Raw genomic sequence first — 27476 nt, 5'->3', positions numbered from 1 at the left:
CTGTTTGCTCTGATGCAGGAAACAACCCTATGGCTTCATAATATATAAATGTGTTTCCTATTGTAAACATAAATTTTAATTACCAGTGAGATAAGATTTAGAAAAACTTTTTAGACACATAGAATCTTTAGGTCTCTCTATGAAAAGAGATGTGCTTAAATTGCCTCCCCAAAGCAGAAAAATAAGAGAAATGACAGATGGGAAATTAAAGAGTAGCCATGTATTTGTGCTTCTCCACTTTGTCATGGTTTAGATCTAATCTGATCCACACCCAGGCTGGGCTTCACCTTGACTACAGGCACCTGTTCACTAGTCTATAATTTTCTGCTAACCCGAACTCCCTGGTCATTTGGAACAAGGCTTTATGTACTCCGCCTCAGCCAGCCCAGAGGGCAACTGTATTGAGAAGCCAAAAAAGAGAAAAACAGAACATTTGCTTGGAGAGAGAAGAATGTTCAACTTTGAAAAAAAAATGACAATTTTCACTCAGATAATTCTTCATTTGGAAATATAGAAAACTTCTCAGAGAGGACAAAGCGACATTAGGTTGGGAGGGATGAAGGCTGAGGGAGTCAAGTGGCAAACAAATTAGAACCGGATTTGGAAGAGCTGTAGTAAAATGATTCAGTATTTGTGATTATAGAAGAAGACTTCAATGCACACACAAAAAGCCTAGTGAAACAGGCTTGGTTCTGTGGGTTTCCAAACACTAAAGAGAAAACAGGAAATTAATAACAGAAACATTTAAAACGTCAGCTAAACACCTCTTTCCAAAAGGCACAATGATGTTAAAAGCCCAAAGTACTTTTTAGTATGGTTCCTATTTGGCTACTACAATTTTATAGGTTTGAATTAGTCACAGAAAAGGGAGTATTTAGGCAAAGTGGATTATTTTCAATTCCAAAAGGGCAATGAAAATGCAAACTCCTTTACTTCAGAATGGCATTCATTTAAACTAAAACAGATAACTTAAAAATCTAATTTTCGGCCAAATGATTAAGTGAATTTTAACACCTTGGTTTGTAAACATTCAACAGAGCAATCATGGGGGAGTTTTAAACCCACCTTTAGTCCATGAAAAGAAAAGTGCAGAATACAGGCAATTTGGAAGGGTTACCCTAAGGATATCACTTTACATCAACAAGCAAATTAATACAGATATGATGAGGTTACATCTCAATTGTTTCTGGAATTCAGCTTGGGATCACTGCTGGCTTGAGAAGGGTTATATGAAAACGAAACATTCCATCAGCATCAGGAGGAACTGGATCATCACGGCTATTTAGACACGTCATGTTATTTAAAAACATCATCCTGGGACAAAAAGGTTAAATTTATATGACCAGTTCATCAAAATGGAACAATATCCAGATCTCAACCAGGATAAGAAGGGAGTTTTGGACTTCTGAAGCTTAAGAAAATCAAGTCAAAAAGAAGAGGTGGCTTAAAAAAACCCTCGACGGGGGCTTCCCTGGTGGCGCAGTGGTCGAGAGTCCGCCTGCCGATGCAGGGGATGCGGGTTTGTGCCCGGGTCCGGGAGGATCCCACATGCCGCGGAGCGGCCCCGTGAGCCATGGCGGCTGAGCCTGCGCGTCCGGAGCCTGTGTTCCGCAACGGGAGGGGCCACAGCAGTGAGAGGCCCGCGTACCGCAAAAAACAAAACAAAACAAAAAACTCGACATTAGGGGAAAATACTAAAGAAATAAAACATAACACATGATATTAAAAACACATATAACTGATAGATAACTAATAAGGACCTACTATATAACACAGGGAACTCTACTCAATACTCTGTAATGACCTATATGGGAAAAGAATCTAAAAAAGAGTGGATATATGTATATGTATAACTGATTCACTTTGCTGTACAGCAGAAACTAATACAATATTGTAAATCAACTATACTCCAATATAAATTTTAAAAACAACACATGTAGGGTATCCCTGGTGGCGCAGTGGTTGAGAGTCCGCCTGCTGATGCAGGGGACACGGGTTCGTGCCCCGGTCCGGGAAGATCCCACATGCCACGGAGCGGCTAGGCCCGTGAGCCATGGCCGCTGAGCCTGTGCGTCCGGAGCCTGTGCTCCGCAACAGGAGACGCCACAACAGTGAGAGGCCCACGCACCGCAAAAAAACCCAAAAAACACAAAACACATGTAACTGAACTGTACATTTAAAAATGGTTAAGATGGCGAATTTTATGTTCTGTGTATTTTACCACAATAAAAAAAAACTAGGTAGAAAAAAAAACCACATGCAGACACTTACAAACCTCCAAGAACATTATCAAATTCCCACTGGACAAATAAGGCTACAATATGAATTCACATAAGCAAAAACCACTAATATTTAAAAAAAAGTTTAGCTAGTAATTAAAGAACAAGAAAGAATAATCATGATGATATTATACTTATCAAATCACCAAAAATCAAAGTAAAAGTATTCACATCCAACAGACAATGAGATATCACTACACACCTATTACAGGAGCCAAAATTCAAAACACTGACAACACCAAATGCTGGTGGGAATGCAAAATGGCACAGCAAAATGGTATTCCGCAAGACAGTTAGGCAGTTTCTTACAAAGCTAAACATATTCTTACCATAAGATCCAGAAATCCTATTCTTAGGTATTTACCCAAATGAGTTGAAAACTTACGTCCACAGAAAAACTTGCACATGGATGTTTATAGCAGCTTTATTCATAATTGCCCCAAACTGGAAGCAATCAAGATGTCTTTCAATAAACAAACTGTGGTACATTCATACTATGGAATATTATTCAGCAATAAAAAGAGCTATTAAGTCACGAAAAGACATGGAGGAACCTTAAAATGCATTTTGCTAAATCAGAGAAGCCAATCTGAAAAGGTTACATATAGTATCATTCCAACTATATGACGTTCTGGAAAAGGAAAAACTATAGAGGCAGTGGAAAGATCAGTGGTTGCCAAGGGTGTAGGGCGAGGGGAGGAGGGATGAACAGGTGGAGCATAGGTCATTTTTAGAGCAGTGAAACTATTCTGCATAAATCTGTAATGGTGGATAACTGACATCATACATTTGTCAAAACCCATAGAATGTACAACACAAAGAGTGAACCATAATTGTAAACTATGGACTTTAATTAATAATAATGCCTCAACATTGGTTTATCAATTGTAGCACATATACTACACCAATGTAAGATGTTAACAGGGGAAACTGGGAACTGGGGGCGGGGGGTTGGGGAAGAAGGGAGTATATGGGAACTCTCTGTACTTTCTGTTCAGTTTTTCTGCAAACCTAAAACTGCTCTAAGAAACAGTCTATTAATTACAAAAAAAAAAAAAAATTGAACCATCAGTGTTGGCAAGGCCAGGAGAGGCGGGCGCAAGCGTGCATTGCTAATGGCACTATAGGGGCTCCAGGTTCTCCAGAGAACAATCTGTCAATGCTTAACCCCACCAGGAAAGGTTCAGGATCTGAGATCTAATCACCTCATCTTCATAATTCATCCCACGAAAAGAATGGACAGAAAAAAAGAGCTACTTGCACAGGATGCTTGTTTAAACGTTTCAGACAAGAACCACAAAGACCATCTGGATTAGTGGAGGAAGGTTAACAAATCAACGCTAAGTGAAAGAAGACGAGGCTGAACACTCATCCAGCTCCAACTCGCAGAAACCTAAACTCCAAATGAGAGGAGGGCAGAAGAGGCCAAAATGAAATGAACAGTAGTGCTAAAAGGAGGGGGTATAATCTTAAAAAAAAAAAAAAAAAAGTCGCTGAAATGAAAAGATACCAGCATTGAGCTGGCAGGCAGCTCTACAGTGGACACTAAACCCGTCTGCTTGGTTGCCCAGCTCCGCCCTCTGGGAGTTTTCCTTCACTCTCCCCACAGCCTTCCTACGATGGATACTACTGACATCTCATCCCTCCCTGGTTCTGCAAAGACAGATACCTATTCTTCCTCTAATTTATGCCAATTTAAGTACTGAGGTAGGGAACTTCTTCCTCTAGGATTTTTTCTTCCTTTCTTCTCTTATAACCACCAGAGGTCCAGTTATTCTTTAAAATATGTAATTGTGGTATTCTTCAAACTGGGCTGTGTGGTGCTTTGTGTGTCTTGTGGAATAGTGTCACAGTGGGGCCCCATGATTCAGGATCCTATGTTGAAGGTAGTCTGTATATTCTTAACTCAAAGCAATGTCCCTGTGTGACTTCCCTGGCTGTCCAGTGGTTAAGGCGCCGCACTACCACTGCAGGGAGCGCAGGTTTGATCGCTGGTTGGGGAACTAGGATCCCTCATGCCACGCTGCGGCCAAAAAAAAAGAAAAAAGCAAGGTCCTTGAGGCTGTGGGGAAACAGGCACAGTCTAACATTGTTGGTGGGAGTATTCATTGGTATAAGCTCTATGTTGGGCGATTTGGCAGTTATCAATCAAAATTACAAATGTACACACCATCTGACCCAGCAACTTCATGTCTAGTCTACAGGTAGACGTACATGTGTGAAAAATGGTACACGTCCAAGGTTATTCATGGCATCCCTGCATGTAATAATAGCAAAAAAATTCCAAACAGCATAAATGTCTATCAATATAGAACTTCCTTATTATGTAGACATAAATAAATGAGGATGTTCCTTACATACTGACATGGAAAGATCTCCAAAATATATTGAATAAAAATGTCAAGGTACAAAACAGTGCCTTTTGTATGCTGCCACTGCCATAAAAAAATCTATGGAAAGACAGTGAAGCAATTACTAACCAAGGTTGCCTGTGGAAGGATAACTGAGTGACGGGCACAGCGATGGAAGGGTGACTTTTTACTGCATATCTTTCACACTTACAAAAAAAATTTTAAGCCCTGTGAATGTGTTATCTATGTAAAATAAAAAAATATATATATAAGAATAAAAGAAGAAAGTCTAAAAGCAAGCTTTGCACTCCTTGTGTTGGCTAGAGGAATATCTATGATTCTCCCCTAACAAGGCATGGCTACTCCAGGGCTGACAGGATAGATTCCATGATGTACCGGTTTGTAGCAAAACCACATCTGAAAACTCAGCTTTCCAATTCATGGATGCCATTCTCAAGTATCAGATGGAAACCTGATCAAGCTGAGCATGAAGCAACAGCAAATCTACACAGGACCTGAGGACGTACTGGCTCCCCAGCCTGGTATGTCCTCAGGCTGGTCAAGAGGGTGGGTCTGGCTGAAGTGGCAGATGAGCAGGGGCTGCTTTTCTCCCTCACTGCTTCTGTGGCTTTGGGCAATACCTCCTAGATTGAAAGGATGATCTTCTCAGACAGAGAGAACTTTGGTCTTAAGTACCCCTGCCACACCCTCTACATCTAAGCCTTGGGTCAGTTCTACAATCTCAAGGAGCTCCCAGTTCCTTGAGCTTATCTTAACTGCATGGGTCTCATGCTTTATCAGCTATCCCAAAGCAGCAGGGACTTCCAACAAATGAAAAGTTATGCAGTTAGAAACATACCAGGCTAACAAGTTATATCTGGGCTTCTCTGAGATGAACCATTACAGAAGGCAAGCATTAACTAGGAAGCAGTAGAAGAAGCGCTCCGACTTCCAGCTGGTGTCAGTCTAATACACTGAAGCTTTGAAACATCCCAGGTCTTTCTGAACTATAAGTGAGGAGCCCAAGTAGGCCCTGCACTTCGAGCAGCAAAACAGAGACATAGGATTTGTGAGACCCTCACACGGACACTCACATTTCTGTACTTGATTGATAGCTGCCAGGGCAAGAGGCATCTGAGGTTTTGTCAGTAGCTTAAGGCCACCAGTTAAAGATAATGGCTTCAGGGCTTCCCTGGTGGTGCAGTGGTTAAGAATTTGCCTGCCAATGCAGGGGACACGGGGTTCGAGCCCTGGTCCAGGAAGATCCCGCATGCCATGGAGCAACTAAGCCCATGCGCCACAACTCCTGAGCCTGTGCTCTAGAGCCCCTGAGCCACAATTACTGAAGCCCGCAAGCCACAATTACTGAAGCCTGCGCGCCTAGAGCCCATGCTCCGCAACAAGAGAAGCCACTGCAATAAGAAGCCTGCACACCACAAGAAAGAGTAGCCCCAGCTCGCCACAACTAGACAAAGCCCACGCGTAGCAACGAAGACCCAACACGGCCAAAAATAATAAATAAATAAAATAAATTTATTTTTTTAAAAAAGATAATGGCTTCAGCTGCACTTGGATTTGTAGCCCAGTTGTTCGTTTTTTTTTTTTTACTCACCAGAACAAAATTTTCCCATTCTGTTAAGTGAAAGATACTAGTTACATATCCACTTTAATTTTGTGAGTGACCAGATCATTAAGATGGGCTATATCTCGTATTTTTAAAATTAATTAATTAATTTATTTTTGGCCATGCTGCACGGCATACAGGATGTGGGATCTTAGTTCCCCGACCAGGGATTGAACCTGTGCCCCCTACAGTGGAAGTGTGCAGTCCTAACCACTGGACCGCCAGGGAAATCCCTGTATCTTGTATTCTTGTTTAGCTGGTCAGAGACTCTCCTTAAAATATAAGCATCAACATCTAAATGACACAAAGATTAGACGTCTGTGCTTCCAGATGCAGTGAAGGGATTACTCTGCCAGGTATTTTTTTTCCTTAAACTCAACTTTTTTGGGGTGAAAATCACACATCCTACTTTCTGTTAAACTGATTCTAATTTAAGTTCCTGGAGAGCATGCATTTCAGCTTAATCAGCACCAAAGAATGTGCCCACAGATACTAAATGAACAATACTACTAGGTCACATAACTAACTGAACTCTTTAGCTCAAATTTGAATCCTAAATCAACCCTACTTACTGTGAATTAGATCTAATTGAGACCAGATTTGAAACCCTTCATCTAGGGACTTCCCTGGCAGTCCAGTTGCTAAGACTCTGTGCTTCTAATTCAGGGGGTGCAGGTTCGATCCCTGGTCGGGGAACTAAGATCCCACCTGCCTCGTAGTGCGGCCAAAAAAAAGAAAGAAACCCTTCATCTGCTACAGAACTATAAGCTCCCTAAGAGAAGTTCCTGGCAGAGGAGTAAATGCTGGCTGAAAGAATGAAGGAGGGTGGGGGACTTCCCTGGTGGAGCAGTAGTTAAGACTCCACGCTCCCAATGCAGGTGGCCTGGGTTCGACCCCTGGTCAGGGAAGTAGGTCCCTCATGCATGCTGCAACTAAGAGTTCACCTGCCACAATTAAGGCGCCCACAAGCCGCAACTAAGGAGCCCGCGTGCCGCAACTAAGACTCAGCACAACCAAATAAAAAAAAAAAAAAAGAAAAAGAACGAAGGAGGGAAGGAACTGAGTCCCACCACCCCAGCTCTTCTTCCAGCCCTAGCTAGGATGCCCACTTTTTCCTCACTTGGATTACCATCTTGCCTCATCTCCGACATCCACGTAGTTTTCTCCCAGACCCAGGTCAAGAACAAGCGTTCCCTGGCCAACACTGCACCAGACCATCAGACTCCAGCCTACTCCCTCTGTACTCAGCAGTGAAGCTACACCAGGAGGCTCGTCTGTAGTGTTCCACGAGGGCACGGATGCATCTCTCTGTCATCGGATCCTCTGAGTCCAGTGCCCAGAACATGGCAGGCACTCACTGGGTATTGCTTTAGCAAAGGAAGGGAGGCCTCTTACCACCAACGCCACTACGCTGTGTAGAGCTCAGCAGTTTCCATCATGCTCTCAGATATACGTACAGTTATATTATCTCCCTTGCTCTATGCACTACTTCATCGACTCTCACACAGGAGGAGCTGAGAAGACAACTCATTTCTAGTCTAAAGCTGTCATTTTGCAGATGAAGAAACAGGCCAGAGCTGCCAGAGGAGTCTGAAAGGATCACAGAGCTACCTGGTGGCAGAGCCGGGTCTCCCACCTGAGCCGCTAGTGTTCTTCCCACCATACTCCTTTGTCTCTTGCCCAGTAATAGTGTTCTTTCAGTTCCCAGGAGGGCAGAAATTGACTAGCACGTCTAACAGACTTGTATATCCAGCTGCTTATTTAACATCTTCACGTCCAAAAACATCTCAAACTTGACATATTCAAAAGTGAATTCCTTATCTCCCCTTCCTACAATGTATCCTTCTTCCAGGCTCCCCCATTTCAGTAAATGGGAACTCCATCCTTAAATTGCTCAGGCCAAAAATGAGGGAGCTATCCTCAACTTCTCTATTTCTTTTATATGCCACTTGCAATCCATCAGCAAATCCCGTTGGGTCCTCTTTCAAAACGTATCCAGAATCCAACCACTTCTCACTCTCGCACTGCTTTACTTTGGGTACAAACTACCAACATGTCTTGCCTGGACTATTGCAATAGTTTCCTAATCAGTTTCCTTCCTTCCACACTTGCCACCTACAACTCATTCTCCACATAGCAGCCACAATGATCCTTTATGTCAGATCATGTCACCTGGGTGCCTAGGACCCTCCAATGGCTCCCATCTCACCCACAATTCACAAAAAATCCAGGGACCTATAAGGCCTAATATGATCTACCACCAATCCACTCCCACCTCCACATCTCTTGCTATGTTTCTCCTCTCCACACTACTGCAGCCATACTGACTGGTGTCCTCATGTTTCTTAAATATACGAGGCATATTCCTGCCTCAGGGTTTTTGCACTTGCTGTTCCCTCTGACTGGAATATAATTCCCTCAGATAAATGCTTGGCTCACCTCTTAACTTCCTTCGGGTCTTTGCTCAAATGTTGCCTTTTCAATAAGAACTTCCTTGACCATCCTACTTAAAATTTAATATCCTGGCTCCTGGTACTCTTTATCTTCCTTCTCTGTTTAATTTTCCCAATATATATTTTACTTGTTTATGGTATGTTTCTGCCTCATCCCAACAGGTGAGCTCCTCAAATCCTGGAACTTTGTTTTATTCACTGCTCTATCCCCAGGTATGAGAAAAGTACCTGGCCTCCAGAAGATATTCACCAAACATTAGTGGAATGAATGAATGAGTGGATGAATGAATGAACCTCCATACTTTTAGAATCTCCCAATAATCTGAAGGGTTTAGGCCAGAAGGGGAAGACCCTAGTTGAGCTCTGATCTCTCCCTCACTTCCCCCACTGTCTCTCCCTCTTCTCAGGCCCAGTCCAGCCCATTAACATAAGAAACCACACCTGGGCTGGGAAGCAGGGCAGGACCAAGGCCACAGGTGCTTGTTGCCAGGATGATACATTTCTGCAGTGTGCTAATTTTTGAATTTAGCATCATGATATCTCACAAACAGAAGAGGTCAAAAATAGGTTGGGACTAAATATACTACTTAACCAAGATAATAGTACTGACTCAGTAACAGCAGCTCGTTTGTTTTGAGATTTTGCAAGGAACAGTGCTAAATTTACACTTGTTCACCTAGCTGTCCTCTTCTTTTTTCTCCAATTTTTTATTATGGATTTCAAACATACATAAAGGTAGAAGGAACAGTATAATGAACTCCACGAACCCATTACCCAACTTCAACAATTACCAACATTTTGCCAATTTGATTTCTTCTCTTCTCTGATTGATTCTGCAACCTCCGCTAAATATTTCATCTAACTGTTTTCTTGAGAACTGTTCTACATATGACAGACCCTGGCCTTGTTACCACGGTATACTAGCCACTATGTCAACCAATCTCTCTAGTCTAACTAGAAACACAGTAAAAAGAAGCACTTACACCCATTCCCCCACCCAAGCTATGACTAAAAAAGGAAGTGTCTAAATTCCAGAATGTTTAAATCAAGGGACCTGTCCATTATCACGTTTGGAGGGTTTTGGGGAGAAGGGTTGTTGTAGCTACAAAGTAGATGTAGACACTAGCTGTTTTCACTTGTTTGTACCTGATGCAGAATTTCTGAATGAGTTCATTCAATCCAGGAAGTATTCACTGACTGACTACCTGCTAAATATGTGGGACAGGATTAAGATAACAGAAGATAAAGAAAACCCAGCTTCTGTTCTCAAGGAAATCACAGTGGGGGTGGAGGGTGGGTGTTGGGTGAGAAGAGTACCCAAATAACTAAGATCCAAGGCAGAATATGTTCTGTAGCCTAAGAGAGATTAAACAAATCTAAGGCGAAAGCTCCTTTTAAAAAAATCAACCCACAAAATTTGCAGACCCCAAGATTTATGCCTTCCTTAACTCTAAATCTGCCCTCTGCTGAATTTACTGCTATACAGCCAATATGTATATTATTGGGAATTTGGGAATTCCCAATAATTCCCAAATTTGGGAATTTGGTGACCCACAGAATAGACTTTTGGAAGTGGATCTTTAATGTCACATTTTGCTACTCACCATCCATTCCTTTGGTGGGAGGGGTCTGGAAAGTCCTCCCAGGGCTTGGAAAACAATGGGGCTCACTCATATCGACACTCAAAGCATTCTACCCTGAGGGCATATACAGCAAGCGGCTTCATAAACAGCATACAAGAGTGGAAGTGTGTCAAGAAGACATGGCTACATTTATTCAGAAGGATTTCCAAGATCTCTCTTCTTGCTACCTAAAGGACTGTGATCTTGGTGATCTATTTTATCAGACGCTCCCAGAGAAAAGTGTAGTTCTCTGGACAAACCAGGGAAGTGTGGTTGGCCATGCCGTGTGTGAAGGAGAGAGTGGCAGGGAGAGTGGAAGAAGGGGCAGGGCTGGGATGGGAGAAAGGTTTACACCATAATCAGAGCTACCAAGATTGGTGAGGTGAGGATGCAGGTGAGGGTGAGGTGAGGTGAGGTGAGGAAGAAAAATAAGAGTAGGGCAGGAAAAAGGCACTGTGAGAAGGGATAGGGCACAGGAAGGGGGATAAGGTAAAAGATGATTCTGGTTTGAAAAGATCACTGATGAAAATGAGAAAGATGCCATGAGATCACGGAATCTAAGAGGCAGGATCTCACAAGATATTGAAAAGGGTATGAAGAGGAGGGATCTTAGCATGAGAGGGTGTATAAATTTTGAAGGATGGGTTCACATTGGGATGGAAGGGGCTCATTTCACTGAAGCTGAGTGAAGCACTCACTAGATGAAGGGCTAATTTAGATGAAGGTTTTGAGTAACAGGGTGTGGCTGAGGATGGTAGAAGGGAAGCAGCTGGAACACTCATAAGAGATTTCCAACCTCTTATGTATATGAATTCCTGGGGGTAAAGGATTTAACAGGATGAGAGAATTTGGGATAGAGGATTTAACAGGATGAGAGGATTTGGGATAGAGTGCCACTGGGGTGGGAGACACCTTAGGGTAAGTGGGAGCTCCAAGGACTCATAGGGTGAGAGGATATTTGGACAAAGGGTAAAGAGAGGTATTAAGGTGCAGGGGTCTCAGGACACGTGGGGTCAAAAGTCATGAACAATGGGTTGAGGAAGTCACCAAGCCATGGGGTAAAGGTTAAGAGAAACCTTAGAAGTGATGGGGAAAGTGTTGGTGTTGGGCTTAGAAATTATTAGAAAATAAGGAACAAGGGGCTGAGAGTGACCTGGAAAACTAGGTAGGTTTAGGGGCAAGATAAGCAATGGATCAAATGAGTTTTGAAGACTGTGAGTTCAAATCCCAGCTCTGCTACTCATCTGGGTGAGTTTCAGGTTCTTCATTTGTTTAAAACCAAACCAAAACAAACAAAATATGGGAAATAGTGGTAGATATATTGGGGTTGTGAGGGGAAACAGTTTACACATACAAAGCTTGGCGCACAGTAGGTGCTCAGCAGTAAGTGCCAGTCATTATTAAGGAGATAGCAGGGTAAAAACCAGAGAAGTGAGGAGGCCACAGCAGAGATAAGAGGACAGTGATTCCAAGAGCTCGGAGGGTACCAAGATAATGCAAAGTGTGGCCCCTGTGTTCATTATCTGTTGACTCCCTAGCACCCAGGACAGAGTAAGACCCATAAGAACTTCTTGGCTTATACTTAAGGGCTCCCATGGGCTAGGCCTGGTACCAAATGCTTTGAATGCATTATCTCAAGCACTACTATTATCCTACCCTAGTAGAAGTGAAGACTGAGGCTAAATGGTGTGCCTAAGGTGCCATACTTTACAGGGCAGAGTCAAACTAGAACCCAGATCTCTTATCACATCAATACCCCAAGCTGAAGCACTCTTATCCTGCTTTGCCAACATGTTAACTGATGAGGCCTGATCAAGGGAAATGAGTACGGACTATTAAGAGTGTAGGGGGGTCGCAGGAGTGAGGGAATAAGGTTCAAGAAGCAAGTGGACCCTGAGCTGAGATTACAACAGTAAACTTCTAGTTAGGAGTACAGAGTACAAAAATGATTGCAAACAAATATTATCTTGACTGAGAATTGCAGAACGTCACAGCTGGAAGGAAACTCTGAGATCATTTAACCCAAACTTATCATAATACAGATGAGAAACTGAGGTCCAGAGCGAGGAAAGGACTTCTTCCAGGTTCCCAAAGCACAACGGTGGCAGAGCTAGGACTTGAATCTGGGACCACACACGCAATCCAGATTCTCTGATGACTCCAACTATATCTACTTCATATTCATCTCTATATCTTCCTGAGCACCACCTCGGTGCTAGGGCACTTGTAAGTCATGTGCTGATTAACACTGGGGGGGTTGGAGTGCAGAGAGGGATGTCCGTGGAGGTGATTTTAGGATGAAGGGGCCACATGGAATGAGGATCATGAAGTTACAGGGCAAAAAAGGGATTATCAGATACTGAGGGTTATGTAGAAGATAACTGGGTGGGAAACTATTTTAGTAGGTATGGCTTAGGAGTTACCAGGAAAGGTTTGGGGGGAGTCACCAAGTTTGTGGAGGAACACAGGGTAGAAGTGGAGGGGGTTACCAGACCAGTGGAGTCACTGACGTTTTGGGGGATGTAGGGATCTCGGGTCGTGAGTCACTGGTTTAGAGCTGAGGGTGGTGGGTCCCTGGGCAGTGCTGGGGAAATTCCTGGGTTGGCAGAGTCAATGAATAAGAAGTGAGGATTACCTGGTGAGGTCTTAGGGTCAGTGGGTGCGGTGTGGGGGTCACAGAGGTGGAGGCGGGCGCAGTCACGGGGTGGGGTTTGGAAGTCATGGGGGAGGAGTGGCAGGACGGAATGGAGGGGCAGGGATGGGGGCCGGAACCCGGGGTGGGGGAGGGTCAGGCCGCCGTCCAGCCTCCCGGCCACCGGGCTAGGGCCGGAGGAGGGTGGGCACGCCGGGCTCGGGACCTTGCCGGGGCCCTGCGCCCGCCCGGCCTCCCACCTGGGCACGGTGGACCCACTCCCCGCAGCCACCAACCTGACAGCCCCCGAGGGCGACTCCGCCGACAGACCGCCATGCAACGGGCCCCGCCACCAGCGCCGGCCCCGCAACCCGCCTGCGCCATAGCCCGCCCGCCCGCGCGCAGCTTGCCTCGCGCCATATCCAGGTTCCAGGGCCGCCGCACTCTCCTCTCCTCTCGGCGCGCCTCTACCGGGCCCCGGAACCTGTATATAAAATACAGGGCACGCTCCACCCCGCACCCCCAGCCGCTGCGGCCGCCGTCCTACTTATCCCGGTTCCTGGGCCGCCGGGGCCCGGGCAGCCAGGCTCTGAACGGTGCCGGTGAGAGCCCCGCCCCGCCCCCCGACCGGGGTGACGCGCCGCCCGCGAGGCCGAGCGCCCGGGGAGGGCGTGATGACGTCACGACGCCCCGGTCAGGGACTGGGCGCGGCTCGCGAGCCGGGTCATCTCTATAGCAATGAGGAGCTTCCACCTGTCCTGCCGAGGGACTCGGTCCACCTGAGGTGGGAGGCGGGAGGAGCCCGAGACCCCGAGTCTCGTCGGCCGCCTGCGGGTGAGAAGGTGCGCTTTTGGAGGCGGGGAGGACCGGAGGGACAGATGGTGAGGGAGGCCGTTCTCGCGGCTGCCACTCTCCGCACCGGGGCCACGGACCCTCTCCTCGCGGCTCAGAGCCCCCAGGCGTCCTCCTGCGCCTTACGGTCCCGAGGCGCTTTACTGTGCGCAGTCCGCTGGCACTGCCTACGATCAATGAGCCACCCCCTGAAGGAAGCAATTGCGGGTATTACTAGCTCCTTATTGAAAAAGAGGACGTCGAGGAGCCGTGAGGGACTGGCCTCTTTAGGGAGGGCGCCCTGAGGGTGCTCTTCGGTTCTCTCATTCCCCCGCCAGCCCCACCCGCAGCCTCAAAACCAGCTGCTCCCCCTTGTAGGCTCCTTTCGGGGTGAACAAAGCCAAGCCCTTTTACTGTTTCCCCCTCTCACTAGGGAGGGGCTGTGCTTGGGGAATTTTCAGATACCTAGGGGAAAAGTAAAAGAGAGTGAGCTTTTGGTAAAAAAATTAAAAATAGAGACGTTAGATGAGGAACTGGTAAACGTTGCCTCTTAGGAGAGGAATTGGGGTGACTGGAGGAATGAGGTGAGAAACTTTTCTCCCTCTCTGTGCTTTTAGACTTTAAGTCCTTTCTTTTGTCTCCTCTCTCCCCGCCCCCCAAATTTAACTAAAAAAAATTTTTAAAGGAAGTATGCGAATAAACTGGAAACATTTACAGAGTACTGTGTTTGGGGCCCATGGTAGCTAGAGGTGCCATTGGTGGTTCCTTTCCTCCCTTGTCTAAAGAGCTTAACCACAAAGCCTCCATTTCAATTTTAGACATTCTCTGTTCCGCGTCTTACTGCTTTTGGCACAATTCCAGAGGTGGGACTGGGGCTCCAATTCTCATCAGGTTCTCAGTTTAGGCGGGCAGTAAGTGACAATTGATGGCCCATTCTTTTTCTCTTTTTTTTTGGCCGCGCTGCAGGGCATGGGGGATCCTAGTTCCCTGACCGGGGATAAATCTGCGCCCCCTGCAGTGGAAGTGCAGCGTCTTAGGCACTTGACCGCCAGGGAAGTTCCGATGGCCCATTCTTATGGTTATATATATTATAATTAATCTTTCTACATCTCCAGGTATAGAAATAAACAGCCTGACCTTTAAGGTGCCCTCTTTCTGGTCCTTTTTGGTGGAAGTTTGACAAGTTATTTTACCTAGATACAAAGAGAGAACAAAGTAGCTTGTAGCATAAACTTCTGGTTAGACATAGAGCAGGGACTAGAACTCAGGTTGTCCTAGTTTGTCCCCCCCGCACCACCTTTTTCCATAATAAAAAATACATCTGTCCTTTCTTACATTCCTTGAAGATCCTAATTTGACTGGCTAATCACCTCTCCCTTTACACAACAAAAACTCTGGGAAACTAGTGTCTGAATTTGAAGTATTAAGATTCTGATGATGGGTAATTCCAGGTACTCAGGAGAACTGGGGAGGAAGATACTTTGGAGTGGAGGATTGAAGATCATTTCTAGTAACTTCTGTTCTGCCTTTGAACCCCATCCCCACAATATACCGTATAGGCTGGTGGTCTTCAGACATTTTAAAAAATGGACTCCATATAAGAATTTTAAAGAACTATGTACCCCCTTGTTCATTTCTAAGTTGATACCTAAATTTTCCATCATAAATTTAAATACTTGTAGAGGATATAATTTCTGACTTACTGCAAATGTTGACGTTTTAAACTAAAACCATTACATGATTCTTTGCACAGGCTCCGGACGCGCAGGCTCAGCGGCCATGGCTCACAGGCCCAGCCGCTCCGCGGCATGTGGGATCCTCCCGGACCGGGGCACAAACCCGTGTCCCCTGCATCAGCAGGCGGACTCCCAACCACTGTGCCACCAGGGAAGCTCCATCCTTCTTAACTGTATCTAGTGGACTCCAAATACCCTAAATATTTGATGTCTGCCAACATCCATTTAAAAATATATGAACAAGAAATTTTATATGGTTCCCTTTCTTATTGAATTCCTAATTCCATTCATGCCCCTATAGAACTTTATCCTAATTTAGTATATTTGTATGCTTTAAAGTCTTTTACTGATCACTATCACCTTCTTTGCAACAAAATTGAGTATATATTTAAGCTTATTGCTTGTGACCATAGCTTTGTTGAAAAATTTCTTATGAATCAAATTGTCATTACGGTTATTACTAGTACACGATTTATTAAGCAACATCACTATATTACACATTTTTATAACTTGTGAAACCTAAAAAGTACAATTTTATTGAAAATGCATCTCAGTGAGAAATATGGTTTTTCTCCTCAATTAGTTCAGGTATTCAAGACTAATATTACCTAATGGTGGAAGGAGATAAGGTGCCACACCAATTCTCTACCTGTTTTTTATTTTTATAGACATAAGCGTTGAGAAACGTTCACATAGTAATTGGGAAAGGAAGAAATTTGTTAAAACGATATCCCTCAAGTCTTTGAACTACTTCTAAATTACATGCCAACAATCACAAAGTGTCCTATTACCAAATACTGTTATCAAGTACTATCAAAAGTCCTCCTTGGGCTTCCCTGGTGGCGCAGTGGTTGAGAGTCCGCCTGCCGATGCAGGGGACACGGGTTCGTGCCCCAGTCCGGGAAGATCCCACATGCCGCAGAGCAGCTAGGCCCGTGAGCCATGGCCGCTGAGCCTGCGCGTCCGGAGCCTGTGCTCCACAACGGGAGAGGCCACAACAGTGAGAGGCCCGCGTACCGCAAAAAAAAAAAAAAAAAGTCCTCCTTTACTTTATTAAAAGCAAAGAATTGGAAACCACTGATCTTGCAAAAGGATTTGTTAGTCATTTGAGTATGTTTCAGTCTTATGAAAATAATTATTATCTGTCACCTTTTCACTCAGAGGCACCTAGTTAATCAGATAACTGATTTTTGTACTTCTTTGCCAACACAATTTTTTTGATAAAATTCTTTCATCATTACGTGTTTTCAGTATCTTTCTGTTAAAATATTGACATGCAGATTCACTTCCATATGGAAAACACCTGCCATTTGTGGAATTAGCAAAGCCAGTCTTCATTTCACATCAGACTTACTTTCTGTCAGGAAAAGTCTGACTTTATTCTTCAATTTAAATAAGTACATTAAGGGACTTCCCTGATGGTGCAGTGGTTAAGAATCCACCTGCCAGTGCAGGGGACACAGGTTCAAGTCCTGGTCCGGGAAGATCCCACATGCCACAGAGCAACTAAGCCTGCACGCCACAACTACTGAGCCTGCGCACCTAGAGCCTCTGCTTGGCAACAAGAGAAACCACCGCAATGAGAAGCCCGTGCACTGCAATGAAGAGTAGCCCCCACTCGCCGCAGCTAGAGAAAGCCCACATGCAGCAACGAAGACCCAACGCAGCCAAAAATAAATAAATAAAATTAATTTATTAAAATAATAAACTATATTAATATTTACTTTTAAAGAATATTATAAAAATCACTGGGAAATAAATTATTAACTAGCTTATAATATAGATTACTAAAGTCAGTCATGATTAAAATTATATAGATCTAATAATATAAAAATTGTAAAAACAAGATGGTACTATTTCTCATTGTATAATTTGGAATAATGCCATATAATGTATAGCTGAATACATTAGTTAATTTATTAAGTGAAAAGTAGGGTAGAAGGCATGTTAGTCCCTTGGCAATACCGGTTTCTGCTTGTGTTGAACTCATGTTTGGCTTTTGGGAACAACTAAATAACAGTCGTGTAACAAAAAAAGAGAAAGAACTCCAATAATTTTCTTAGACTTCATGATTAAACTTTTTCTTATGTATTTAATAAAAAAGAAAGTTTTTGTTAGGAAATAATTGTTTGAGCAGCTAACAATTTCATTTTTTGCTAGCAGGAGGTAGAAAATAGGAAACATAAGATGAAACAAGAAGATTGATTGTAATGGGAATATTTTGTTATGAAGGGAAAAAATGACCCCTTCCTTCTACTCCCCAGGTTTTTACACCCTAGGCCATGCATCAAGATTCAATGCAGGTGAGGGATATGCCTTTCTTTTGTAAAGTAGGACAAGGATTATGGTGATAGAGGAGGTAGAATGGAGAGTGCACGAATATGCTGGCTGGCTCTCAAACAGATGAGTTTTAGGGAAGAATTCTTATGGAAGTTGAGGATCTGGAAATGTATTCCCTTAAAACTCTCCTCAGGGCTTCCCTGGTGGCGCAGTGGTTAAGAATCCGCCTGCCAATGCAGGGGACACGGGTTCAAGCCCTGGTCTGGGAAAATCCCACATGCTGCGGGGCAGCTAAGCCCCTGTGCCACAACTATTGAGCCTGCGCTCTAGAGCCCGTGAGCCACAACTACTGAGCCCATGTGCCACAACTACTGAAGCCTGCACGCCTAGAGCCCGTGCTCCACAACAAGAGAAGCCACCGCAATGAGAAGCCCACGCACTGCACGAAGAATAGCCCCCGCTCGCCGCAACTAGAGAAAGCCTGTGCGCAGCAATGAAGACCCAATGCAGCCAAAAATAAATAAATAAAATAAATAAATTTTTTTAAAAACGTAAAAAAAAAAATCTCTCCTCAGATTGATTTCCTTGCCCAGGTACCCCCGCTTGGAAAGTCTTCATGTACCTCACTTTAAAGACTGCTTGATATAGACAGACCCATACTCCACTGGCCCTGACTCTACATTATTCTGGGACATGATTGCAAGTCCTAGAAAGAAGGAGGAAGACTTGGTGTTTTTGGAATAGAAGAGGGTTAGGAGAGAAGTCAGAGAAGATGGCCCCAAGTTGGTATAGTCACTCACCATGGTCCTGGATGTGGTCCTCAGCTTTGCAGTTCTAGAAATGTGATTTTTGTCAGTCCACACAAAGGTGTTCATATTCTGTCACACTGAATCAAACTCACAGGAAGTTAATGTATGAAATAGAATGCCAGTGAATTAATTTATACTCATAATCATCAAGTTGACTGGATTCCCTCTCCTGCTGGGAAATCTAGGTAGAAAGGTCAGTTGTAATCAGTCTTACATGAGGAGTGCAGATCTTGAGCATGGCTATCGTTATCAAGCTGTGATGGTCTGATGTGCGATGCCTGGCACGTAACAGGAGCTCAGCAATTGTGGAATAGAATGCACCTGTCTCCTTTATAGATGCTGATGGGGAAGTTCAGGATTCTGGTAGGCCAACCCAACATATTTTTTGATCAGGTAGATTTTTCCTTGTTCCACTTAAATGGCTATATCATGTAGCTACTAAATCCAATAAAATGTCACGTCAGGGAATTATGTAATTACAACAATTAAGTTTTATCTATCATCTCTGAGCCCAGAAATGGATACTGTTCATTTATAAGGGGTTAGAGGTTGCTTTCCCGAGACCTGTATAGTAATGGTGGTAGTGGCTGAATGATCTCTATTTCAGAATTCTGTTTGGTGGCCAAGAATGTACTGCATAAAAAGAACAACGTTGGTGAATCTCAGTGCTGGTACTTTGCTAGAGATGGGACATCTTTACTAGGGAAGTATCTTAACCACCTGTGGCCTGGCTAGATTTTGGGGACTGTACTATGATAAGCAACAATACCCCAAATTTCCCCCACTCGGGATAACTCTTGATACTGCTTTTTAAAATAGACAAGCCTTTTCAAATTCTAAAATCATTAGGAATAAGATGGATAAATGAAAAATTGGGGTAGGTCCTATCTGGAAGCAAAGACACTTTGTCTCCTCAGAGCTTTTTTCCAGCCCTAGGGTAAACCATTGAGAGAGGAAAAGATGCCAGGCTGAGAAGTTTCATTTAGTATTTTAATAATAATAATAAAAAAAGACAATACAAAATCCAAACATTTCTTTTTACAAGTTCAGATACATTTTTCCCCCAAGTGCAAAATACTCTTATGAACTGCATCATTTATTGTTGTGTAGGAGATGCTTACTATATCGGCAGCAGTGGAAGGTAGATATAAATACAATATTTTGAGATTTCTTTTGCATTAAAAAAAAAAAGCCTCCCACATGGTAATGGTTATTCTCCGAAACTTAAGTTCAACTCACACAGAAGACTAAAGTTTTTGGTTTGTCCAAACTGTTACAATCTGTGTTGTCTGGATAAGCTGATAAGAGAACTGGGGGTTCTATTCCCTCTTATCGTATATTTTTGTAGAGGGTTCCTAGTCCAAGTAATGGCCCAAGGACAGAGTGTGCTACCTTTGAGACAAGTCAAATTTAAAGGTATTCTTGTGTTGTTGGCTTCCACTTTTCTCTTACAGTGCTTAAGAGAGAAGCCAAGCAGGTTAACATTTTCTGCTTGTGGTCAGTTATACTGTCTCCCTTCCTCTAGTTTGAGCCTGTTGTATTGAGGTTAAGCAGCAAATACAGAAGTCTGAACGCTCTATAATATTTTCTGACATTTGAGATATGACCCCCTAATCTCCAGAGTCACCTCAAACATGCATATGGAGAAAGCTTCTTGGATATGAAAACTTTCATTAGGGCTAAAGACCAGGACTGTACTACTGAACTTTCAGCATTAAATCTGAGCCTCCACCACCTCAAATTAATCCAATCCTGGCAGAGTCAGAGCAGTCACTGCTCCATGTCAACCTCCGGGAATTTGTAGGCCTGGGGCAGGGCAGTTCAAGTCCAGGCTCTGGTCAGTTTTCTCCTGACTTTGTTCTCTAAGGTTTAGGGAATGGGCCTGGCCCAATAATACAGAAAGACAGAGGCAGAGAATAAAAAGAGATTGCCACGTTGCTGAAGACATAAGTGCCTTTCTGATATGCATCACTTGGCGCTTGCAGCCCTTGCAGGAATGGCTTCCCATTCCCAGACTCAGATCAGGGCAGGTTTTGTACTAAGAAAAATGAGGCCTCGCAGTACTGCGGCCCTACGAATACCTCATCCTGCAGAGAGGCCTCTTGGCTAGTTCATGAAGGGTTCCCATTTATACCATCTTCCCACTTCCCTACAGTGGTAAAAACCTCTTTTTCTGTCTGGCCTGTAAAGGCCTAGAGAGTCCCTGAATGTTGACTCCTCAATCCACTAACCCTTAGTTTGATGCCCCTGGGCCAGCTTCCTCTGTAGGTTTAGGAGCAGCTTTGCCTGGATTCTTAACTCCCAACTTGGACGACCTAAATTAAACTTCGTGGACATTAGCAGGTCTTCACCTGATCTCCAAGATCTGTCTTGACATTAGTTAAGAAGCTTGGTGGTCTCTACTTTCCATACTGTGGAAATAATTTGCAAGCCCCGGAAACCATGGAATAAATGGTTAGAGGAAGTGTGTTTATGTGTGTGTATGAGGGTGGCAGGAAAGGAATGGAGAGCAAGAAGTCAGACCCTGAAGGCATGAATTGGGAAGCACTCTGACTGTTTGGCTTTCTGAGAGAGATGCAAAATGGTAGGGAGAGAGGAATCAGAAAGTTATCCTAGCTTCTGGTGGAGAACGAGGATGGTCAAAGTTGATTAAAGCTGTTTTCATGGCATCTCCTGGGAAGTGTGGATACTTCTATTAAATGACCATTTCCCTGCTTGGAAGCAGCCGTTTTGTATCTCTACAGCAGAGCCTTCTTTGACCCAGAGACAAAGGCATCCAGACACTCTATCCCCAAGGGCCATGGTGTTGGCTAATGGATGTCAGGGGATCTAGTTGTGACATTGGTTACCTACTGCCTAAGGCTGTTTCAGTTGGTGAATGCTACTGATTGGGGGGGGGGGTCTGGCTCCTTTATTTAGTGTTGAGCCTCCTTGGGGAGCAATAGCCTGAGACAGTCATTAGAAGTGAGCCCTAGGAGTCAACCGTTAGCCTTTGATTGAATAGGACTACAGCTTTGGGGGAACTAGAAGGAGCAAATGGAAAATAATTTTATAGGCAGCAGTGGATTGAAGGTGGAGTATGTGCAGGATCTGGACTTGGGCATGGACTTGATTCTTCTTCCTTTTGAAAAGCAGTAGTTGAGGAAGCTAGGCTTGAAGTCAGCTCCAAGAGGAAATGGCAAACAGGGGTAGGCAGAATGGCCAACGTCAGGCAAACAACTCCATGCCTGAATAACTGTCCTATTCTTGGCTCCCACAGCCTTGTCTCTGGCCTCAGGGCCCTGAGTCGGCCTATCCCCAGGGGGTTTGTCCTGGTCTTCTTCCATGTGCACATCAGGGGAAAGCTGGATGAAAGCAGGGAAACGATGGAGGTTTTCCCTACTTGGGGTGGAGAATCACTAGCCAATTCCATTGGCCTCTACAGTCTTGAGGTCCATGCTGAATTCATGGAGGCACAGGGATGGTGGGATTGGTTTAGCAAACACAGGTCCCTCTTCTTCCCACTCCATCAAGTCCCCAGAATTACATATCCTACATATCAGGTGCCTCTGCTGGGGGAGTAGAGACAGATCAGATGCTCCAGCACTCAAGGCTCATGAGATTCAAAACCTTTTTTCTTCCACTCCAAACATACACTCTTCTCTCTTAGGCAGCTATAAATAGGGTTGTTCTAATAGAGGAAAAAGAAACAAAAACAAAAAACAAAACCAGAAAACAAAAACCCCTCCCTCTAGTCAACATAGAAAGACTCAAAATGATTGCACTTATTAGCTGTGGACAGGGTGGCAGAAGGCTCGCCAAGTGCACACATTCCTCTTGTTGCCCACGGCCTGGGGCCAGAGGTAGGTGGCTCTGGGCTGGCTGCAGAGCGGGGTCCTCTTTGGTGGGGCCCACAAGCCATCTGGGACTACAAGGGAAAGACAACTCTGGGGGCAAGGCCCAAGCTGGCTTTTGGTCAGCAGCCATGTTTCTTTAAGGACAATACTTAGCAAGGGGAATAGGGCTCCCCCAGGGAGCACTCGGGTGGGAGTGAGGGAATGGCTGGGCCAGGGAAGACAAGTAAGAAAAGGGATTAGTGTTTGAGGCTGGCTTCCAATTGTTCTGTAGTCTAGTCCTTTAGAGGACACATTTTCTTTTTTTTTCGTTTTCTTTTTTTGCCGATGCTTTAAAACCTGGTTTCTGTCCTGCAGAGATAAAGTCTTTCTCTTGGGGAGCAGCAGCGGCCTATTCAACATGGGAATTCCTGCTGCTCTTCCTCATGCAGCTGGTGTCCACTAGCCAGTGGTGTGGGCCTTTTGTAAGCCCTCATGAACTGGACCCCAGGCAGATGTGAGCGAAGAAGGAGAGGAGCTGTGTAGACAGGAAAGCTGGCTGTGTGGGCATTCCAGGGCTCAAACCACGTGTCCCAGAGGACGAGTGCTGGCATTAAGCCTGTAAGTCAAAGGCTTCTTTGGCAGAACCCTGGGCTGTTAGAATATTCCTGGGGGGCACAGCCAGGGGACATTTTGGCTCCTGTCTAGCAAGGCACAACCTATAACGGCAGAAGCCCCTCTTCCCCCTCCCCCACTAGACCCACTTCCTTCGTGGGCCTCTAGCACCCTTCCAAGCTGATAGGGTCAGGGATGTGAGCTGGTAAAATGGTCAGTGTGGCTGGGGAGGGGAGCAGGATACTGTACCTTCACCCCTCGGGAGAATAGAGCCAGCACTGAATGGCTTTTCCAGGGAGCATATAGGAAATGAGTAAAGAGAAAGAGCGAGGCAGAAAGAGACAAGGAAAGGAAGCTAGAGGAACGGAAAGGGAGAGTGCTTGGTCTATATGGAGATTTTTTTTTCTCCAAAAAGAGAGATCGGAGAGAGTTCCTCATCCGAGGGTGGGGGCTGCCGGCTCTGAGGGCTAAAGAGTCTGGGGGCTTCAAAACCTGGGTCTTGGGCCTAGCGGCACTATTTATAGGGCCTCAGGAAGCTGGAAACTTTGGAGCGGAGCAGCTTGATGAAGGATTTGGGCAGCATCTCCTTGTGCTTCTCTGTGTACTTGAAGTAGTTCTGGGGGTGGGCCAGCACCTCGAAGAAGGCCTTAATGAGCTTCTTGTCCTGCAGAGGATGGCAGGTAGCAATGTCAGCATCAGTGTCAGTGGTGGGAGAGAGGACCACCAGCCTCCACTCAGCAGCAGCCCCTCTTGATGTCTCATAGGCATATCCAGAAGTGAACTCTGGATTCCCATCCCACCATCTGTTGCTCCTCTGGAATTCTACAACTCAGTCAGTGGCAGCTCCATCCTTCCATTGCTCAGTCCCAGCCCTTGGAGCCATCCTTGACCCCTCTCTCTAGCTCACAACCACAGCAAATCCTGTTGATTCTACCTTTAAAATATATCCAGGGTCAGACCACTTCTCACTGTCTCCAGAGCTACCACCCTGTCCAAGCCAGCATCATCTCTCACTTGACAATGGCCTCCTAACTGGTCTCCATGCTTCTTCCTACCCTTGTCCTTCTACAGACTGTTCTCCCCCACAGCAGCCAGAATGACTTTTTTTGGTTTTTCATTAGATCACGTCCTTCTTTCCTAAACACTTCTCTGGTTTCTTTTTTTTTTTTTAATTTATCTTTTATATCTTTACTGGAGTATAATTGCTTTACAGTGTTGTGTTGGTTTCTGCTGTACAACAAAATGAGTCAGCTACATGTGTACATATATCCCCATATCCCCCGCTCTTGAGTCTGGTTTCTTTTATCACTCAGTAAAGCTGAATCCCTTTCATGGCCCAGAGGCTGAATGCGATCTGTGCCCTGCTGTCTCTCCTCTCTCCCCCTCTTGACTCTTCCTTACTCTGCTGAGCTACACTGGCCTCAAGGTTCTTGAACAGGCCACGTGGCTCCCATGTTCCTGCGCTTGGAATGCTCCTCTCCTGATCTTCTAATGGACAGCCTTTTACCGCATTCAGGTCTCTACTCCTCAGAGGCCTTCCCGGATCACCCTGTCTGAAACAGCAACATGATGTGTGGAGAGCCTACTGGGTGCCAAGCACTGTGCATTAGGATTAGGACTCAGCTCTTCTGGCTTCTAGGCTAGTGTTCTTTCCATTGCATCAGCAGATTTTTAAAACAAGGGGTGGAGCTTCCAGCCTCTCATCTCCACTTTAATCAAAATGGTGCCTCTACTTTATGCATTGGAGTTCCACAGCATATTTGATATAAGGATTCAGATGCTCTAAAAATTTTTGAAAAGCATTGCTGACATTATACTCTTCGCAGTCTGCAAGTTCTAGATTTTTGTCAGTCTCATTTTGATAATAATACAAAAATTATTTATCATAAAGATAACATGTTTTTGCATTGATAATTTATGAAGGATAATACTGTGACTAGGACTATAGTTTCTTTAGTAAGATTTTCTCAAACTGGGATCCACAGACCTAGGTATCCAGACCATCCTTCAATGTTAGAAACATTCCTTTTCCTTTAAAAGAGGTCTATACCGAATTAACTCTGAGAAACACTGTACTAGATCTGCTGTTTTTTTGTGGGAACTGAGGAGGGAGTACGGGAAGGCAGGGACTTATGCAAAAGCATCTTTCTAAACCACATTTTCTGTATATTTCTTGGTGGAAGAGGTCAAGGACATTTCATCTCCTCATCCTCCCTTCCTCTTCACCCAGAGTGTAAGACAGTGTGAGTAACACTGCAGTCAGATGGGCTTGGGCTCAAATCCCAGCTTTACCACTGGGCAAGTGCTCTAACTCTCTGTGCCTCAGTTTTCTCATCGGTAAAGTGGGAATGATGAAAGTGCCTACTTCATAGAGCTATTGTGTAAACCAAATGAGAATATTCAAGTAAGCACTTAGCATATTGCCTGCACCTTGCTACGTGCTCATTAAACACTGGCCATCATTATTGTTCATATTCACTCACCTTTAAAATCTCCTGGTGGTTTTCAGATGCATAGAGCCGGCCGTCTCGCACAATGTCTTCTACCAGCTGTTCATAGTCCTCTGCAAAGTCAGCGAAGGAGAGGGGCTCAGGGGTGGGAACTTCTCCTGCTTCTTTGCTCCCTTCAAGACCCATGAGCCTCCCCTTTCTCACCCACTTCCCTGGCTCTTCTGCCCTTGCTCACCATCATAGGTAACATAGGGAATCTGGAAGCCACGGGCACTGTTGGCCTCACTTGTCTTGAAGTTGATCCAGAGCTTCCTGGAGCGGGCTGTGAAGGCGATGGGGCGCTCGTAGGTCTGGCAGGTCTCATAGGTGGTAATGGAGGATGGGGAGGCTGGGAAGGCAAGCAGCGGGTCAGGAGAGAGCAGGGCAAGCTCTCCAAGTCCTCCTAGAGTGAGGAATCATGCTGACAGAGGCCCTCCCTCATGTATGTAGCTCTCCTACCCTCCAGCATACACATATTCTCTCTCAATGCCCTGGACTTGTTCCACAATTCCTCTTTGACATCCAGGCAGTCACACAGTGTAAGAAATTTGACATTTAAGTGAATGGAACAGTAAAAATACTAGAACAGGAAAGTGACACATGTAAGACCATTGGAATTCTACTCCCAAAGCTGGCTTTCTTAACTCTGCTCTCCACCGAACACATAGCATTCATTGCTGTTTTCCTTTGCTCCGAGGCCTCCCTCGTCATTGCCCCAATTCTTCCAGCACCAATTTTTTTCTCTCTCTCTCCCTCCCAACCAGATTTGGACTGCCCTTCCCTGGCCCAACTCTGCAGCCACCCACAGTTCTTTCTCATGACGAGGACGTCCCCACACTCGTCCTCAGATGGCAGGAAGATCTCGGGTACCACGATAAGAATCTTGCGCTTGGGTGGGGGGTTGATGTTCCAGATGCACTCCACACCAGCTGGGTAGTTGCCTGGGTAGTTGGGAGACTCGATATAGCCAGTGAACTCACCCAGCTCCCCACCACACTGGCGATCTGTAGGCCAAGCCCCGGTGGACAAAGCAAGAAAGAGAAGGGAAGTCAGTGGGGAAATAGGTTGGGGAAATTGAAGAGTTCTGAAGTGGAAATCAGATACATCTAGGCAGCCTCCTTCTTAGTCATCATCTCTTCTCCAAGTTCTGGGTCTCCCCTTCCTTCCTGCCCTTTTAGTACCTCCTAATCTCACTTTACCTGTCCCTGCCTCCCCACTACCTGCCTCCCTCCCCTCCAGGGAGAGGGTGCTACAGGGCCCAGCCCAGCAACCCGTCTTGAGGTTGAGTGGGCTGGGGAGAGATGGAGGGTGGGACTTTCCTGCCCATCCACTGCCCAGCCCTCCTCCCTGTTGGTTTACTCCCTGCCCACCTCCGGCTTCGCCCCATGCCCACTGCTCCCAGGCCTCTCCACCCCGTTTTCCACAGCCTGGCCTGACACATACTCTTGCACTGGGCCACACTGGTGGAGCCATCAAAGTCAGTGCTTGTGTTTCCTGGACAGCGGGTGCAGAAGTTCTGACGGAAGTCGGGCTGGTAGGAGCCCATGGCACAGCGGATACAGCGATGGATGCTGGTGTTGTAGTAGTGCCCAGGGGAGCACTGGACTGCAGGCAAGGGGGAAGGGTAGGAGTTAAGATGGCAGGCAAGCGGGAGTTCTGGGGCAGGACACATTCATCACAGAGAATGAATGAAGACACCAGAGTTCCTTCTAGAGTCCCAACCTTCCCTAGTCAGGCCAGAATTTAAGCTCAGGGGAAAACGAACTTGACCGAGTGGTTGGCTACAGCGCCAATCCTGTTCTTTCAGGCACTGAGCACAGTCGCAAACCTGTACAGAAACTCATTTGTACTACAGAGGGCAAGGTGACACCAGCTTTCCAAAGCAGAGGGGTAAGTAGAACTGTTACTTATTCCCCAATTCCCACGCTTGGGACTGGTGGAGG

At 45.3% G+C, this 27476-nt stretch overlaps 2 protein-coding genes and 1 long non-coding RNA gene across 13 annotated transcripts in view; 1 reads left to right on the top strand and 2 right to left on the bottom strand.

Annotated features, from left to right (window-relative positions):
• Nucleotides 1–13571, bottom strand: part of ZNF76 (zinc finger protein 76) — a 32544-nt gene extending 18973 nt beyond the window's left edge. For 5 of the 6 annotated variants that reach the window (XR_014016789.1, XM_081245325.1, XM_081245328.1 and 2 more), the window contains exon 1: nucleotides 13258–13386. The gene's annotated coding sequence lies outside the window, so the exon portion shown is untranslated. Of the gene's footprint in view, nucleotides 1–13257 lie in introns of all 6 variants that reach the window. The other variant, XM_081245326.1, reaches the window with a different exon arrangement.
• A 91-nt stretch (nucleotides 13572–13662) lies between these two features.
• On the top strand, nucleotides 13663–27423 carry LOC308623237. Its single transcript, XR_014016794.1, has 3 exons — nucleotides 13663–13803; nucleotides 26298–26399; nucleotides 27341–27423. It is a non-coding gene; the product is annotated as an uncharacterized lncRNA (long non-coding RNA).
• The window catches only part of SCUBE3 (signal peptide, CUB domain and EGF like domain containing 3), a 37717-nt gene continuing 29981 nt past the window's right edge, over nucleotides 19741–27476 (bottom strand). For 5 of the 6 annotated variants that reach the window (XM_081245316.1, XM_081245321.1, XM_081245318.1 and 2 more), the window contains 5 exons: nucleotides 26977–27138; nucleotides 26340–26537; nucleotides 25730–25882; nucleotides 25528–25607; nucleotides 19741–23708 (listed from right to left, as the gene is read on the bottom strand). In XM_081245316.1, coding sequence (XP_081101442.1) covers nucleotides 23559–23708; nucleotides 25528–25607; nucleotides 25730–25882; nucleotides 26340–26537; nucleotides 26977–27138 — 743 coding nt within the window. In that variant the 3' untranslated portion in view covers nucleotides 19741–23558. The remainder of the gene's footprint in view (nucleotides 23709–25527; nucleotides 25608–25729; nucleotides 25883–26339; nucleotides 26538–26976; nucleotides 27139–27476) is intronic. The other variant, XM_081245320.1, reaches the window with a different exon arrangement.

This window comes from Mesoplodon bidens, assembly GCF_964165515.1.
Source record: "Mesoplodon bidens genome assembly, chromosome: 10".
Lineage (NCBI taxonomy): Eukaryota > Metazoa > Chordata > Mammalia > Artiodactyla > Ziphiidae > Mesoplodon > Mesoplodon bidens.
The sequence above is the reverse complement of the archived record's forward strand: the minus strand, read 5'-3'. Positions and strand labels throughout refer to the sequence as shown.